This window comes from Oncorhynchus keta, chromosome 29 (assembly GCF_023373465.1).
Source record: "Oncorhynchus keta strain PuntledgeMale-10-30-2019 chromosome 29, Oket_V2, whole genome shotgun sequence".
Lineage (NCBI taxonomy): Eukaryota > Metazoa > Chordata > Actinopteri > Salmoniformes > Salmonidae > Oncorhynchus > Oncorhynchus keta.
The window spans coordinates 29,114,477-29,129,427 of NC_068449.1; the positions used below are offsets into that span (position 1 = coordinate 29,114,477).

A 14,951-nucleotide genomic window follows, 5' to 3' on the forward strand; every position below is an offset into this window, starting at 1 on the left:
TGACCTTATCCTTTAACCATACATCCACTGCTGAATAAGAGCAAGACCCACCCATACTGTGCAACTGACTCAAGTTTAAATATTACCAGAGGGTCGTTTCTAACATTACTCGCATGAATAGGCACACAGGCGAGGGTTATAATGTACTGGGAAGGGGGAAGGAAATTACTCTGATATAGTTCAAGAAGATATGCTGACAAAATAAGGCACTAGCGAAACCAGCATTCTTATAATGAAAGTAGGGTTTCTCAGAATCTGTTGGTCTGTGGCACTGAGCCCTATAAAGCTCGTAACCACCGTGCCCTCCCGTCTCTAACGCCAGATGTGAGCAGTGCCTCTTTCGCGCTACAGCAGCCTTACTTTCGGATTGGTCAGTAACCAAGCGCTTGGTTCTTCAAAGCACTGAGAGAGTTACTGCCGAGAAACCTAGCGACTCTCACCATCAAAGACCGCGAACAGCCTATTTCAAGGCGCGTGGATAAGGTAAAATCATATCTTTAGTATATCGCTAATTATTGGCGTTTGTGGCTTAAGTAGTCTACTGTATAGTGCAATATAGCCTGTTCATTGCGGCACTACCATAGCATTTCGAGTTTTTGAATAATGTATAGGCTAAGCCTTGGTGGATCTAATTGGTTTTTAAAAGTATTGTTTGAAATGCACTTATATTTTCTCAGTGCGCTTATTTATCTTTGCAAATAATCCCTAAATGTTGTGCTGTTTACAATTGTACAATAGGCTTTCCTGTGTTTGGTGTCTGAGGGAAGTAGTCTAGATTATATGTATCCTAAGTAGCCTGCATTTGTATGTATCCTATTAACGCCTTCTAAAAACAGTTATCCTATTGAACATCTTTACAGTAGCTTACTTAATGGGAAGTGCATGGTGCTGTGGTGTGGACCGTAGGTTAGCCAGTGGACAAGAGTTCTGCATGGAGACCAATGCGATTAACAGGTGCAAGATTTTGGAAAGGATTTAGCATATTGTTGAGTGAGTAATATCAATAACAGTAATGTATTTTCTAGCTTAAAAAATAAATGAACATAGGCTACTATCCTCGTTGGGGACATTCTAACGTATTTTTTATTCTGGGTGGTATTAGGCTATATATATTTTTTTTTATCATTGTCCGATATTGGAGTATGCATTAAATTCTGCTCAACTGGTGGTGGAATAAGTATTGTTTGGGAGTTTAGCACAAGAGTACTACGTAGGTTAAGAAGTCAAACAAAGAGGACAAGAAAATATGCCGATGCATATTGGAGCTTCTCAGTGGGCCAAACCATGTTCTCAGTCTCTCTTAGTGGACCAAGCAATGCCCTCCGGTGACAAAAGTTGGGTACCACAGAGCTGCCAGCCTTCATCCCCTGTGGCATTAGTCTATGAATGAATAGCTTGGCTGGCATTGAGCTATGAATTGATTCAGACTTTGTCTCCTACACACACAATCCCCAAATGACTATTTAGAAAGGAAAGTAGAAACTGCTGAAATTAACCAGACATGAAGTGGATCTCTACTCGTTGGCAACTTACGGTAGTGCTTTTGTAACAGACTTCAGAACGCACCGTAAACTCACTCCACAGCTTGCTTGAAATGTCACCGATGGAGCTATCCTATTTGGATAACTCGAACGTTGTCAAGGAGGGTGGTAACTTGTGTTAGCGAAGCAGAGGTCCGAAGCAGAGGTCCTAGGTTCAAGCGTCGGTGTGCGCCGAATCAGGAGGAAGCAGTGCTCTCTAAGTAAGTAATGTGCGGTCATTTATTTACAGGGGTGCTGTGACCGAGATCTACAGTTGCACTCAGTTCAACGCTGGGGTCACTGTTAAGGAAGTTTGAGGGATGAATGTAGCACATGGGGATGTGTGAAACTTAATCGTCAGCCTGAAGTGTCCTCACCCGCTCCAGCGAATAGCTAGCTTTTCGTGAGACCCAGACTGGTAAGAAGCTTCAGGAGAGCAGTCACTTGTTCTTGCAAGGCAGAGGGCCTGGGTTGGAGCTTCGGTGTTAGTCAGGAGGAAGTGGGACTTCCTAAGCAAGCAGCGTGACATCCTTTAAACTTTCAGTAAGATATTAGCTCAAGGTATGATTGTGCTGTGATGTTTGTATTCTGCTGATTTATTGTTCAGTCTTTATTGGTCTGGTGCTGGTAGAGAAAGTTATGGTATGCACTGACTCCTCTTTATGACCATAATGTCAGCCACATCCTGCAGAAAGGACAGGGAATGTTGTTATTGATCTAAAATATTCATACTAGAAATCATCCTAATACAATATCAATCAGTAGCTAATGTCCTCGTAAACCAATTATGATTTGGTACTGTACTTTTGCCCAATGGGATCACACAACAAAGGACTAATGTGAGTGAGTGTACATTATGATTATAATGAGGATGTGGTGGTTATAATGACCAACTTGCTGCCTGGTACACCTGTTGCTCTCTCTGCTTCTCCTCCACGGCTCTGTAATTGCCCCTGATGGGACAAATATCCCTGATGGGATATATAAATCTGTATTTAATTGAACTGAATAGAACCAGAGAAGGACGTAAGCCTGTGGAGCAGGCATGTTCCAATATCCACACCTGCATAACACTTGAAATTAGAACGCATTACCAGTACATTGCTTTTTTCAAGTGGTATGCTGGTGTGGGTATTGGAAGAACTGTTTTTGGTTCCGGGTAGAACCCTTTTGGGTTCCATGTAGAACCATTTCCACAGATGGCTCTACATGGAACCCAAAATGGTTCTACCTGGAACCAAAAAGGGTTATCCTATGGGGACAGCCGAAGAACCCTTTTGGAAATATTTTTTTCTCAGTGTATAGTCTTGCGTGTGACAATACAGAATGACCACATGTTGATGCGTGACTTGAGTTCTCATGGTTTGTGTCTGAAATGGGACCCAATAGGACTCTGGTCAAAAGTATTGCACTATAGATGGAATAAGGTACTATATAGGAAATATAATACATTATATAGGGAATACGGTGCTATTTCAGACACGTACATAATTCCATGTCAGACGTGATTAGACTGAATTAGCCCAGATAGGACAGATTTGTTATTCTAGGCTTGTCTTTATTGGAAAGAGATGCTCATTACATGCTAAGGGTCCACTGGGAATTCCAGGACTTGCTGTCCTGGACCTGCCTGTCAACAACATCATCAGCCTCAGCCTGAGCACCTCTAGGGGTTGGCTGTTCCTCGACTACAGAGATCTGCTGTGTGAAATAGGGGGCACAGTTTAAACAAATATTTGTTGTGTTCAGCACAACGTAGTTAAGCGTTTTTGCAACCAAATGTGTGTTCTAAATGGTTTCACATTTCCTGCCTACTGAACACGCCCGTGGCTACACATCAGTTTCAGTGGGGATGGTTTATGTCTTTGTGTTGATCCAAATCTCCATCTGCACATGGGCATGGGCATATTTAGACAGGTTATATGAGGACAGAAGTTAGCGCAGAGTAACTCATGGACGTGTTCATTTTGGAATAATGTCACAGTGTAGGAAGGACCTGAGGCTAATGATGCGTTTTAATATTTCATCACATCATTCTTGAAAAGTAATGTTGATTTGAGACAAACTCCTTGTCCTTCAGCAGCACGTGTTACTACTCCAGGCATGAGTACAGTGCATCTTGGCCACAGGGGGAACTTTTATCAAATGTTGGTCATGTGACATACACTATCTTGCTTGTCCTGTTTCCATGGTTACCGTGCTGTCCTCCCTCTGTGTTGACTATCTTGTATTTCTGATATAAAGCCACAGTAGTTCCAATTTAGTTTGCCACGGTAAAATGCTTAGGGCTGTTGGCAGACTCACTAATCACCTGGTAGCAAGGCCTGGCCAATCAATACATGTAGTTAAGGCCAGCTAGTAGAGTGCAGACCTCACTGATCTCTGCCTGTGTGATAAAGCAGAGGATCATTTCACATAGAACAGCAAAAGCTCTTGGGAAATCACACCAGCTAGTGTGTGTAATTTATCATGCCTTAACAGAGCAATGCCCTGTATTTTAATGCTCACACACTGAATGTTTGAGTGTTGTTACTAGTGTAATAAACTGTTACTACACAGGCATAATATAAGTTTTCATTAGGTTTGTCATTCATGTGTTAATGGTTTACAAAATAGCATATGGCTTCCCTGAGAAGCTGTGAAGTTTTGACTGGGTCTAAGTTATGATGAGATCTTCTCTCTGTCCTGCAGGCCTTTTTGTGGAGGGCTAGTCTAAGATAAAGTTGGGCAAACTGTTCCCTGTACTCTCCTCTGTCCTCCTGAGGTCACTCACAGCAGCACAGAAGAATCACTCCAATTGGAGGTCTGGAGTTATTAAGTAAAGCTTGCAAATAGTTGCATCTGTAACAGGATACTGGTATGCTATTTGTGACCGACCGCCTTGATTCGGTCTTATGTAGCAACATTTTAAATTGTGTTTTTTACATTGGATAAAATCCGAGACTATAAAATGGTATATCATACACTACAGTTGAGGAAGAATGGGGAAAGTATTTTTTGAGAAAATGTCCCTTGAATGCTGTGGTACCTAGTGGAGAGCTCTTCTTTGTCTACACCCATTCAGCATTGTTCACACCCTCTTAAACCAGCCCCACCCATCTCTTTAAGGATTCACATGTGAGGTCATGTGCTAAACAGTGAGTAGTGTAGTAAAGTTTACTACCAAAAGTGGTAAAAGTAGAAGCCTAAAATAAGGTAAACAGAAAGTGTCCAAATATTAGATGACACTTACCCAGACTCTTGCTAAGTGGGTGTGTCTCTACAGCGAAATGGTTACTTGCATTCTAGCAATATCAACAATAGATGGTGTCAATTCTTAGAGAGAGAGAACAAAATAATATACTGTGTTTACAAGAACAATATCAATATCAATGACAGTTACAGTTGAAGTCGGAAGTTTACATACACCTTAGCCCAATTCATTTAAACTCAGTTTTTCACAATCCTGACATTTAATCCTAGTAGAAATGCCCTGTCTTAGGTCAGTTAGGATCACCACTTTATTTTAAGAATGTGAAATGTCAGAACAATAGTAAAGTGAATTATTTCTTTCCGCTTTTATTTCTTTCATCACATTCCCAGTGGGTCAGAAGTTTACATACACTCAATTATTATTTGGTAGCATTGCCTTTAAATTGCTTAACTTGGGTCAAACGTTTCGGATAGCCTTCCACAAGCTTCCCACAATAAGTTGGGGGAATTTTGGCCCATTCCTCCTGACAGAGCTGGTGTAACTGAGTCAGGTTTGTAGGCCTCCTTGCTCGCACATGCTTTTTCAGTTCTGCCCACAAGTTTTCTATAGGATTGAGGTCAGAGCTTTGTGATGGCCACTCCAATACCTTGACTTTGTTGTCCTTAAGCCATTTTGCCACAACTTTGAAAGTATGCTTGGGGTCATTGTTCATTTGGAAGACCCATTTGTGACCAAGCTTTAACTTTCTGACGGATGTCTTGAGATGTTGCTTCAATATATCCATATCAATTTCCTACCTCATGATGCCATCTATTTTGTGAAGTGCACCACTCCCTCCTGTAGCAAAGCACCCCCACAACATGATGCTGCCATCCCATGTGCTTCATGGTTGGGATGGTGTTCTTCGGCTTGCAAGTCCCCCCTTTATTCTCATTTACATTACATTTAAGTCATTTAGCAGACGCTCTTATCCAGAGCGACTTACAAATTTACAAATTGGAAATTGGATTCTCGAAACATAATGATGGTCATTATGGCCAAACATTTCAATTTTTGTTTCATCAGACCAGAGGACATTTCTCCAAAAAGTATGATCTTTGTCCCCATGTGCAGTTGCAAACTGTAGTCTGACTTTTTTATGGTGGTTTTGGAGCAGTGGCTTCTTCCTTGCTGAGCGGCCTTTCAGGTTATGTCAATATAGGACTCGTTACACTGTGGATATAGATACTTTTGTACCTGTTTCCTCCAGCATCTTCACAAGGTCCTTTGCTGGTGTTCTGGGATTGATTTGCACTTTTCGCACCAAAGTACATCTCTAGGAGACAGAAAGCGTCTCTGGTGTTTATACTTGCGTACTATTGTTTGTACAGATGAACGTGGTACCTTCAGGCATTTATACATTGCTCCCAAGGATGAACCAGACTTGTGGAGGTCTACAATTATTTTTCTGAGGTCTTGGCTGATTTCTTTCGATTTCCCCATGATGTCACGCAAACAGGCACTGAGTTTGAAGGTAGGCCTTGAAATACATCCACAGGTACACCTTCTAAAGCCATGACATACTTTTCTGGAACTTTACATGACAACTTAGTGTATGTAAACTTCTGACCCACTGGAATTGTGATACAGTGAAATAATCTGTCTGCAAACAATAGTTGGAAACATTACTCGTGTCATGCACAAAGTAGGTGTCCTAACCGACTTGCCAAAACTATAGTTTGTTAACAATACATTCGTGGAGTGGTTGAAAATGACTCCAACCTAAGTGTATGTAAACTTCCGACTTCAACTGTAAGCTGTATGCATACAATAAGGGGTAAAGTGGCAGAGCAGCAGGATAAAGAAATAAATAGTAGCAGCAACATATGGTGTGTGTTAGGAGAGAGTAATGTGAATAGAGGCACTGCAGATAGTGCTGATGACTGAACTCACCGCCAGTGATGAACTTGTCTGTCCGAACCACGCATGAACAAGGGAATCTATTCGGAGAGCCTGTTTCTGTCCTGCCCTTGACTTTGGTGTAGGTCATCTGATGTCCATAGTCTCTTCGTCGCAAAGCTCCCTGATCTTCTCAAAAATAGACGTTTGTCAAGCTGTGTCCAGTCCAAGTGGTGCTTGTACAGGCAGACCATCTATGGGAGGAAGAATGTCAGCGTTGCTCAGCAGTTGAAACCTGGTCCCAACTGAGTCCGAATGCTCCTTGGCGACCACACCAGGCTCCAGTGCATCTTTATTTTACCTTTATTTAACTAGGCAAGTCAGTTAAGAACAAATTCTTATTTTCAGTGACGGCCTAGGAACAGTGGGTTAACTGCCTGTTCAGGGGCAGAACAACAGATTTGTACCTTGTCAGCAACCTTTCGGTTACTAGTCCAATGCTCTAACCACTAGGCTACCCTGCAGCCCCATATCTGCATCTAAGCTGTAAAACAGGATTGAAAACAAAACAAATTGAAAATACATTACAACCTTGCATGACATCAATTCACATCCCAAGTTTAGATAACAGGAATAACCTCATGCAATGAAAATGATATTCACCTGAAGTGCTGGTACTGCTTGATCTGTGGCAGCAGCCTGAAGTACGGAGTCAGGTGTTGTTGCCGGCCATAGCTTTCCACCAGCACAGTACCATCCTCCAGTCCAACCAGCTGTGGGATGTTGACCCCTGTCATAGTGCTGTCCTTCACTACACCAGCAATCTCAGGCAAAAGTGTTCACTCTGGTCTTTCTAGAAATGTATAATATCTGAAACTATAGCTAGACTCATAACCGGCCATGATTGGGAGTCCCATAGGGTGGTGCACAATTGGCCCAGCGTCATCCGGGTTAGGGTTTGGCTGGGGTAGGACGTCATTGTAAATAAGAATTTGTTCTTAACTAAAATGATGAAATAAAAATGAACACTTCACGGCATAAGACGTCGTTTGAGTTTTGTTTGTACAGCTTACTTGGTCTGTTGTGTCAAGTCACTCTGGTTCACACTGACCGTGTGCAAATGGCATAAGAATCGTCCTCCTGAAAGTAGTCCATCACAACTCTTTCCCACTGACCTCCATGGCTAACGTTATATCTTTAGAAAAAAACTGCAGTAGAAATAATTGCACATAGCGAGCAGCTCATTTTATAGACAGAAGATGCTACACAGCAGACCAATCTGAAACTCATCTCTCAGGATGTCCAGCCCATTCGTTATCTCAACCGATCACGGCTAGCGGGAAGGTTCCTGTCTTTTTTTCTGTGGCTAAACCAACTGGGCTTGTAATTGAAGTGTTTTCGTATTTACACATGACATACACTTTTGTTATTAAGGCACATGGTTAAATAAAACACGAAAGCTCAAATGTTTCCTGAAACTAGTCACATTTTAGGATGTGAGTAGCTATCTCAGATTGTCCCAGTCTGCTGCTAAAGCCTTGTTCTTATATTACTCTGTCAAAGGACTCTCATTGTATCATTTTGATTTCAGGAACACAATGACAAAACATAAATCCTCGTGACATTTTGTTGTTTCTTCTTCCAGACACTACGGTGTCCCCATACCGGGACGGTTGTTGCTCACGTGCGCTAATGTGACTATAAGGACGTTGTAAGTAACAGCAAACTTTCCAGGACATACACATGTCTTTATATGGGCAGAAAGCTTACATTCCTGTTAATCTAACTGCACTGTCCAATTTACAGTAGCTATTACAGTGAAAAAAATACCATGTTATTGTTTGAGGGGAGTGCACAACAACAAAACACTTTTACCACGGCAACTGGTTTGATATATTCACCTCTGAAGGTAAATAATGTACTTACATTCAGTAATCTTGCTCTGATTTGTCACCCTGAGGGTCCCAGAGATGAAACGTAGCATAGTTTGATCAAATCATTTTTTATAATTCAAATGTAGGAAGAGGGTTCTACAGTTTAAACACATGCCTTCTCTGGGTCCGCACCCACACTGCCCGGCCATCTTGATGTGTGAAAGTTCATGTATAAGCTAATGATCCATCATGTATCACATTCCTGGTTAGTGTATAAGCTTCAATTTTGTATTACCATATCATTTTTGTATGTTTCTGTAGTTATGTACTTGAAAATGTATCAATTGACCAGTTCGGCACATTTGGGCAGACTTAATACAAAATACTGTGCAGTATTGCAATGCTTCACTGGGTCAGTCTGAAACTTTGCACATGCACTGCTGCCATCTAATGGACAAAGTCTAAATTGCTCCTAAACCCCTATATTACATTATGGCCTTTCTCTTGCATTTTAAAGATGATGGAATTTTTTTTAAATAGAAAATGCATGGGTTTTTTGTATTGTTTTTGTATTATCCTTTACCAGATCTATTGTGTTATATTCTCCTACATTCATTTCACATTTACACAAACTTCAACGTGTTTCCTTTCAAATGGTATCAAGAATATGCATATCCTTCCTTTCTGTCCTGAGCTACAGGCAGTTAGTCATTTTGGGTGAAAATTGGAAAACAAAATGTCAGATTGTCACAGTCTGCTGCTAAAGCCTTGTTCTTAGTCCGTGCATTATTATATTACTCTATCAAAGGACTCTCATTGTATCATTTTCATTTCAGGAACTCAATGACAAAACAAAAATCTTTTCCTCGTGACATTTTGTTGTTTCTTCTTCTTCCAGAGCTGAGTGAGTGGAATGGCCGGGACAGTCGTTGTTTTGAGTCAAACTCACTGTGCTGGGCCCCACAGCCTGGTACTGTGTGGGTGCTAACAGACAGGAACAAAGCATGTGGACCACGTCTGCTATGACAGTCAACATGTCTGAGGCTGAGCCAGACCACATTAACTGCACCATCAGCCATGAGATCCACCAGTACCTGTTCTCTGTGGCCTACATCCTGGTTCTTTTGATTGGCGTTCCCACCAACGCCTTCTCCCTCTACCACGCCTGGCTTCAGCTGAGAGACAAGAACGAACTGGGGATCTACCTGCTCAACCTGACCGTGTCAGACCTCCTCTACCTGGCCTCTCTGCCTCTCTGGCTGCAGTACATCTTCCAGGGAGATGACTGGAGACAAACTGAGTGGCTTTGCCAGCTGTGTGGCTTCCTGCTCTATGAAAACATTTATGTTAGTATCGGATTCTTATGTTGTATCTCTATAGACCGTTACCTGGCCGTAGTGTACCCATTCCGCTTCACAGCTTTTCGAAGCATGCGGGCAGCCACGTTGGCCAGCGCCTTCATCTGGCTGAAAGAGATTGCTGTGGGTGTTGTCTTTTTCAGACACAAGGAGCTAAGCAGGGACAGCACCAACCAATCGGTGTGCTTTGAGCACTACCCCATGCAGCCGTGGGAGTACCCAATCAACTACTACCGTTTCGCTGTTGGCTTCCTGTTCCCACTAGGCATCCTGTCCGTGTCGTATCTCCGCGTCCTGCGGGCGGTCGGAAAAAGCGTAGGCACGCAAAGCACCCAGAAAACGCGCATCAAGAACCTGGTGACCAGCACCATTGTCATTTTCCTGGTGTGTTTCTCTCCATACCACGTGTTCCTGCTGGTGCGTACCATCTTAGAAAGAGACTGCCCCTTCATAATCAACATCTTCAACTACTACCACGTCTCCCTGCTGCTCACCAGCTTCAACTGCGTGGCCGACCCAGCGCTGTACTGTTTCGTCAGTGAGAGGGCCCAGCAGGGGATCCAACAAGCCCAGGAGGCCTGTAGGCAGGCCCTCTGCTGCTGCTGCCACAGGGGACAGCACAGCCCCGTCACAGCCACAGGTACAGACTCCGAGGTGGCCACCTCCAACGAGAACAGAAAAGTCTCAGTCACACTGCTGACGTCTAGTAGTAATATTAATAATACATGGGTTTTATGAAGCTCTTTTGAAGGACCTAAAGACACTTGAATAGTAGACTAGGAGCTAGGGTCGTATTTGGATGAGAGAGAAGGTCGGGGGAAAAATACATACAGTGACAGGACATTGGACATGAGACATTATGGGCAGCCCCATGAGCAGTAACATGTGAAGTTCATCGGAGCCCATCAAATTTGCTGTCAAATGAAAGCTAAGAGTCTATATTTTTGAGAAATTAACTTATATATACATTTTTCAACCATTTCCAATGCAAAACATGTGGAATAAGCAAAGGCTTTGATTTCTGTTCAACCAGATAGAAAAGGGGTCTTATAAAACATCTACCAGAAAAAGTCTTAAAGGTATTAGAAATACATCAAAACCCAGTAATGTTGAAGTAAAGACCCTTCCAAGTAATATCTATATATTTATATTTAGTTTTGCAGAAATGTTTTGGCATCTGTAAGTTTAAGGAATATTGCCTAGTGTCTCGTCATTCTCTTACCAGAAACATATCTTCAAGATATCTTCTAATTTCTCTCCCTCGTGAGGAGGGAGGATAATGAAAGTTCACATAAGTAGCAATTAAAGGTAGACCTACCGATTTGAGTGTTTTTACTGATAACAATTTGGTTTATGATTTATTAAGTGATTTAAAACGTGTCATTTTGTTACCAAATTGGTAACGGAATGACTTCTCCAGTTGAAATCCCTTCTCCTGGTTCTTATTGTCACCTTGCCATGACTCTCATGAGCCCTCTCTATTTCCATTTACTGTAACCAGCCCTCTCACCCACTGAGCACCGACGGACACCGCACGTCCATGGACGTGGAAAAGTAGTTTACATTTTGTCAGTCCAAATCTAAACCAATCATAGATGTCTGTTTCTACTGTACTGTACTGACCTTTACTATGCTGAACTATACTGTGCTGTACTGACATGTACTTTTCTGAACTATACTGTACTGTACTGACCTTTACTGTACTCTGCTCTATTGTGCTTCATTTTGGTGCTGTACTTTGTTGTGAAACAATGACGTCTATGATTGGTACAGATTGGGTCCGAACCGGACCAACCAAATTTAATAGCCATCGTGTAGAATAATGCATTACATTTGTTCTACCTTTGTGTACCTTTTCAGGATACATCACAATGAGGAGAAGGACATTCATAATTATGCACTTCTGTATAGTACAGATCATGGTCTCATGATGTGACCATCTGTTTCCGGGTGTTAATCCACTTCACTTACTGTATGTAGTTCAATAACCAAAGTAGATTTTTCTTTTCAAACTCAAGTTGTCAAATCATAGCTTGACACCGATTCTTTCTGCAAACATCTTTGAATCTTAATTTGGAGTAAAACGTGGTCCAAAAAAAGTGAGGGAGATTATATTGGCATTCTGTTACCAAACTTTACATCTGTACTGTTCTTCGAGTCAATGTTTTTGTCAAATATTCAGTGGAAATTGTTAAAAGTAGTCCTTGTGCATAGAGCTGTATGCTTTGTTGAACTTTGCAATCAATGGTTTTTGTCTGGCATACAGTCTGTGTCATTCTGTTACAGTGGCCTTGGACATATGACATAGTAAAAGTGTTATAATTAAGGTAGTAACATATGAATATGAAGCTTTTTGTTTTTAAAAATAATGTTTTATACTTTCTTTAACACGTGCAGGACACTTGCACAGGTGATGCTGCCTTGTGTATAAGCCTGAGTTGAAAACTATCTTCAATACCAAGTTCTTTCTGCAACATTGTCAGCTTTTAATCTTTCATCACATTCTGTACTATTCATTGTGTGTTTTTGGTTTTGAGAGTGACTCTGAATTCATACGACATATCAGCACAGATACGACATATCAACACAGATACGACATATCAGCACAGATACGACATATCAACACAGATACGACATATCAACACAGATACGACATATCAACACAGATACGACATATCAACACAGATACGACATATCAGCACAGATACGACATATCAACACAGATACGACATATCAACACAGATACGACATATCAACACAGATACGACATATCAACACAGATACGACATATCAGCACAGATACGACATATCAACACAGATACGACATATCAACACAGATACGACATATCAACACAGATACGACATATCAACACAGATACGACATATCAACACAGATACGACATATCAACACAGATACGACATATCAGCACAGATACGACATATCAGCACAGATACGACATATCAGCACAGATACGACATATCAACACAGATACGACATATCAACACAGATACGACATATCAACACAGATACGACATATCAACACAGATACGACATATCAACACAGATACGACATATCAGCACAGATACGACATATCAGCACAGATACGACATATCAACACAGATACGACATATCAACACAGATACGACATATCAGCACAGATACGACATATCAGCACAGATACGACATATCAGCACAGATACGACATATCAGCACAGATACGACATATCAACACAGATACATATCAGCACATACGACATATCAGCACAGATACGACATATCAACACAGATACGACATATCAGCACAGATACGACATATCAGCACAGATACGACATATCAGCACAGATACGACATATCAGCACAGATACGACATATCAACACAGATACGACATATCAGCACAGATACGACATATCAGCACAGATACGACATATCAGCACAGATACGACATATCAACACAGATACGACATATCAACACAGATACGACATATCAGCACAGATACGACATATCAACACAGATACGACATATCAGCACAGATACGACATATCAACACAGATACGACATATCAACACAGATACGACATATCAGCACAGATACGACATATCAACACAGATACGACATATCAACACAGATACGACATATCAGCACAGATACGACATATCAACACAGATACGACATATCAACACAGATACGACATATCAACATAGCCTCTTGACCAAACTTATCTCTATTTCCTGATTGTTTCTTTTTAAGTACACTGAACAAAAATATATAAAGTTTTGGTTTCAAGACCTGAAATAAAATATCCCAGAAATGTTTCATACACACAATAGTTTATTTCTCTTAAATGTTGTGCACACATTTGTTTACATCCCTGTTGGTGAGCAGTTCTCCTTTGCCAAGATAATAATCCACCTGGCAGGTGTGGCATAACAAGAAGCTGATTAAACAGCATGATCATTACACCTTGTGCTGGGGACAATAAAAAGTCACTCTAAAATGTGCAGTTTTGTCACACAACCCAATGCCACAGATGTCTCAAGTTTTGAGGGAGCGTGCAATTGGCATGCTGACTGCAGGAATGTCAACCAGAGCTGTCATTTTAGAGAATTTGGCAGTACTTCCAACCGGCCTCACAACTGCAGACCACGTGTAACCATGCCAGTCCAGGATCTCCAGTACCGGCTTCTTCACCTGCGGTGTTGTCTGAGACCAGCCACTCGGACAGTTGATGAAACTGTGGCTTTGCACAACCAAAGAATTTCTGCACAAACTGTCAGAAACCATCTCAGGGCAGCTCATTTGTGTGCTCTGCGTCCTCACTAGGGTATTGACCTGACTGCAGTTCTGCGTCGTAATCGACTTCACTAACACGCTGGAGAAGTTTACTCTTCACGGATGACTCCCAGTTTCAACTGTACAGGGCACATGGCAGACAGCGTTTATGGCGTTGTATGGGTGAACGGTTTGCTGATGTCAACGTTGTGAACAGAGTTCCCCATGGTGGCAGTGGGGTTATGGTGTGGGCAGGCATAAGCTACGAGCAACGAACACAATTGTATTTTATCGATGGCAATTTAAATGCACAGAGATACCGTGACGAGATCCTGAGGCCCATTGTCGTGCCATTCATCCGCCGCCATCACATCATGTTTCAGCATGGCAATGCACGGCCCCATGTCGCAAGGATCTATACACAATTCCTGGAGTTGTGAAAATGTCCCAGTCCTTCCATGGCATGCATACTCACCACAAGTCACCGATTTGAGTCACCGATGTTTGGGATGCTCTGGGTCGACGTGTACGACAGTTTTTCTAATCCACACCCCTACCTTGTTCTCTTTAAGGTATTTATGAGCAACACATGCATAGCTGTATTCCCAGTCATTTAAAGATTAGGGCCAATTTAATTTATTTCAATTGACTGAATTCCTTATACATAATGTAACTCAGTAAAATGTTTGAAATTGTTGCATGTTTAGTTTATGTTCAATGTACAAGTAGTTATCTTAATAGGTCCTCTGGTATTCTTGCTGCTCAATATATGTGAATTGCTTCCAGTTTCAGGGGTATGTAAGGATTCCTCAGCTCAGATTCATAACTGAAGGTGTGTGGAGAGAATAGGCATA

General features: G+C 41.7%; 1 protein-coding gene across 1 annotated transcript; it reads left to right on the forward strand.

Moving 5' to 3' along the window:
- Positions 1-210: 210 nt before the first annotated feature.
- On the forward strand, positions 211-12,056 carry LOC118362682 (ovarian cancer G-protein coupled receptor 1-like). Its single transcript, XM_035743221.2, has 2 exons — positions 211-483; positions 9,364-12,056. The coding sequence occupies exon 2, from the start codon at positions 9,470-9,472 to the stop codon at positions 10,559-10,561; it is 1,092 nt and encodes a 363-aa protein (XP_035599114.1). The 5' UTR covers positions 211-483; positions 9,364-9,469; the 3' UTR covers positions 10,562-12,056.
- Positions 12,057-14,951: the final 2,895 nt, after the last annotated feature.

What these genes read in the sequence shown, in the direction of transcription:
- LOC118362682 (XM_035743221.2), top strand. Translation starts at nt 9,470, where the DNA reads ATGTGGACCACGTCTGCTATGACAGTCAACATGTCTGAGGCTGAGCCA.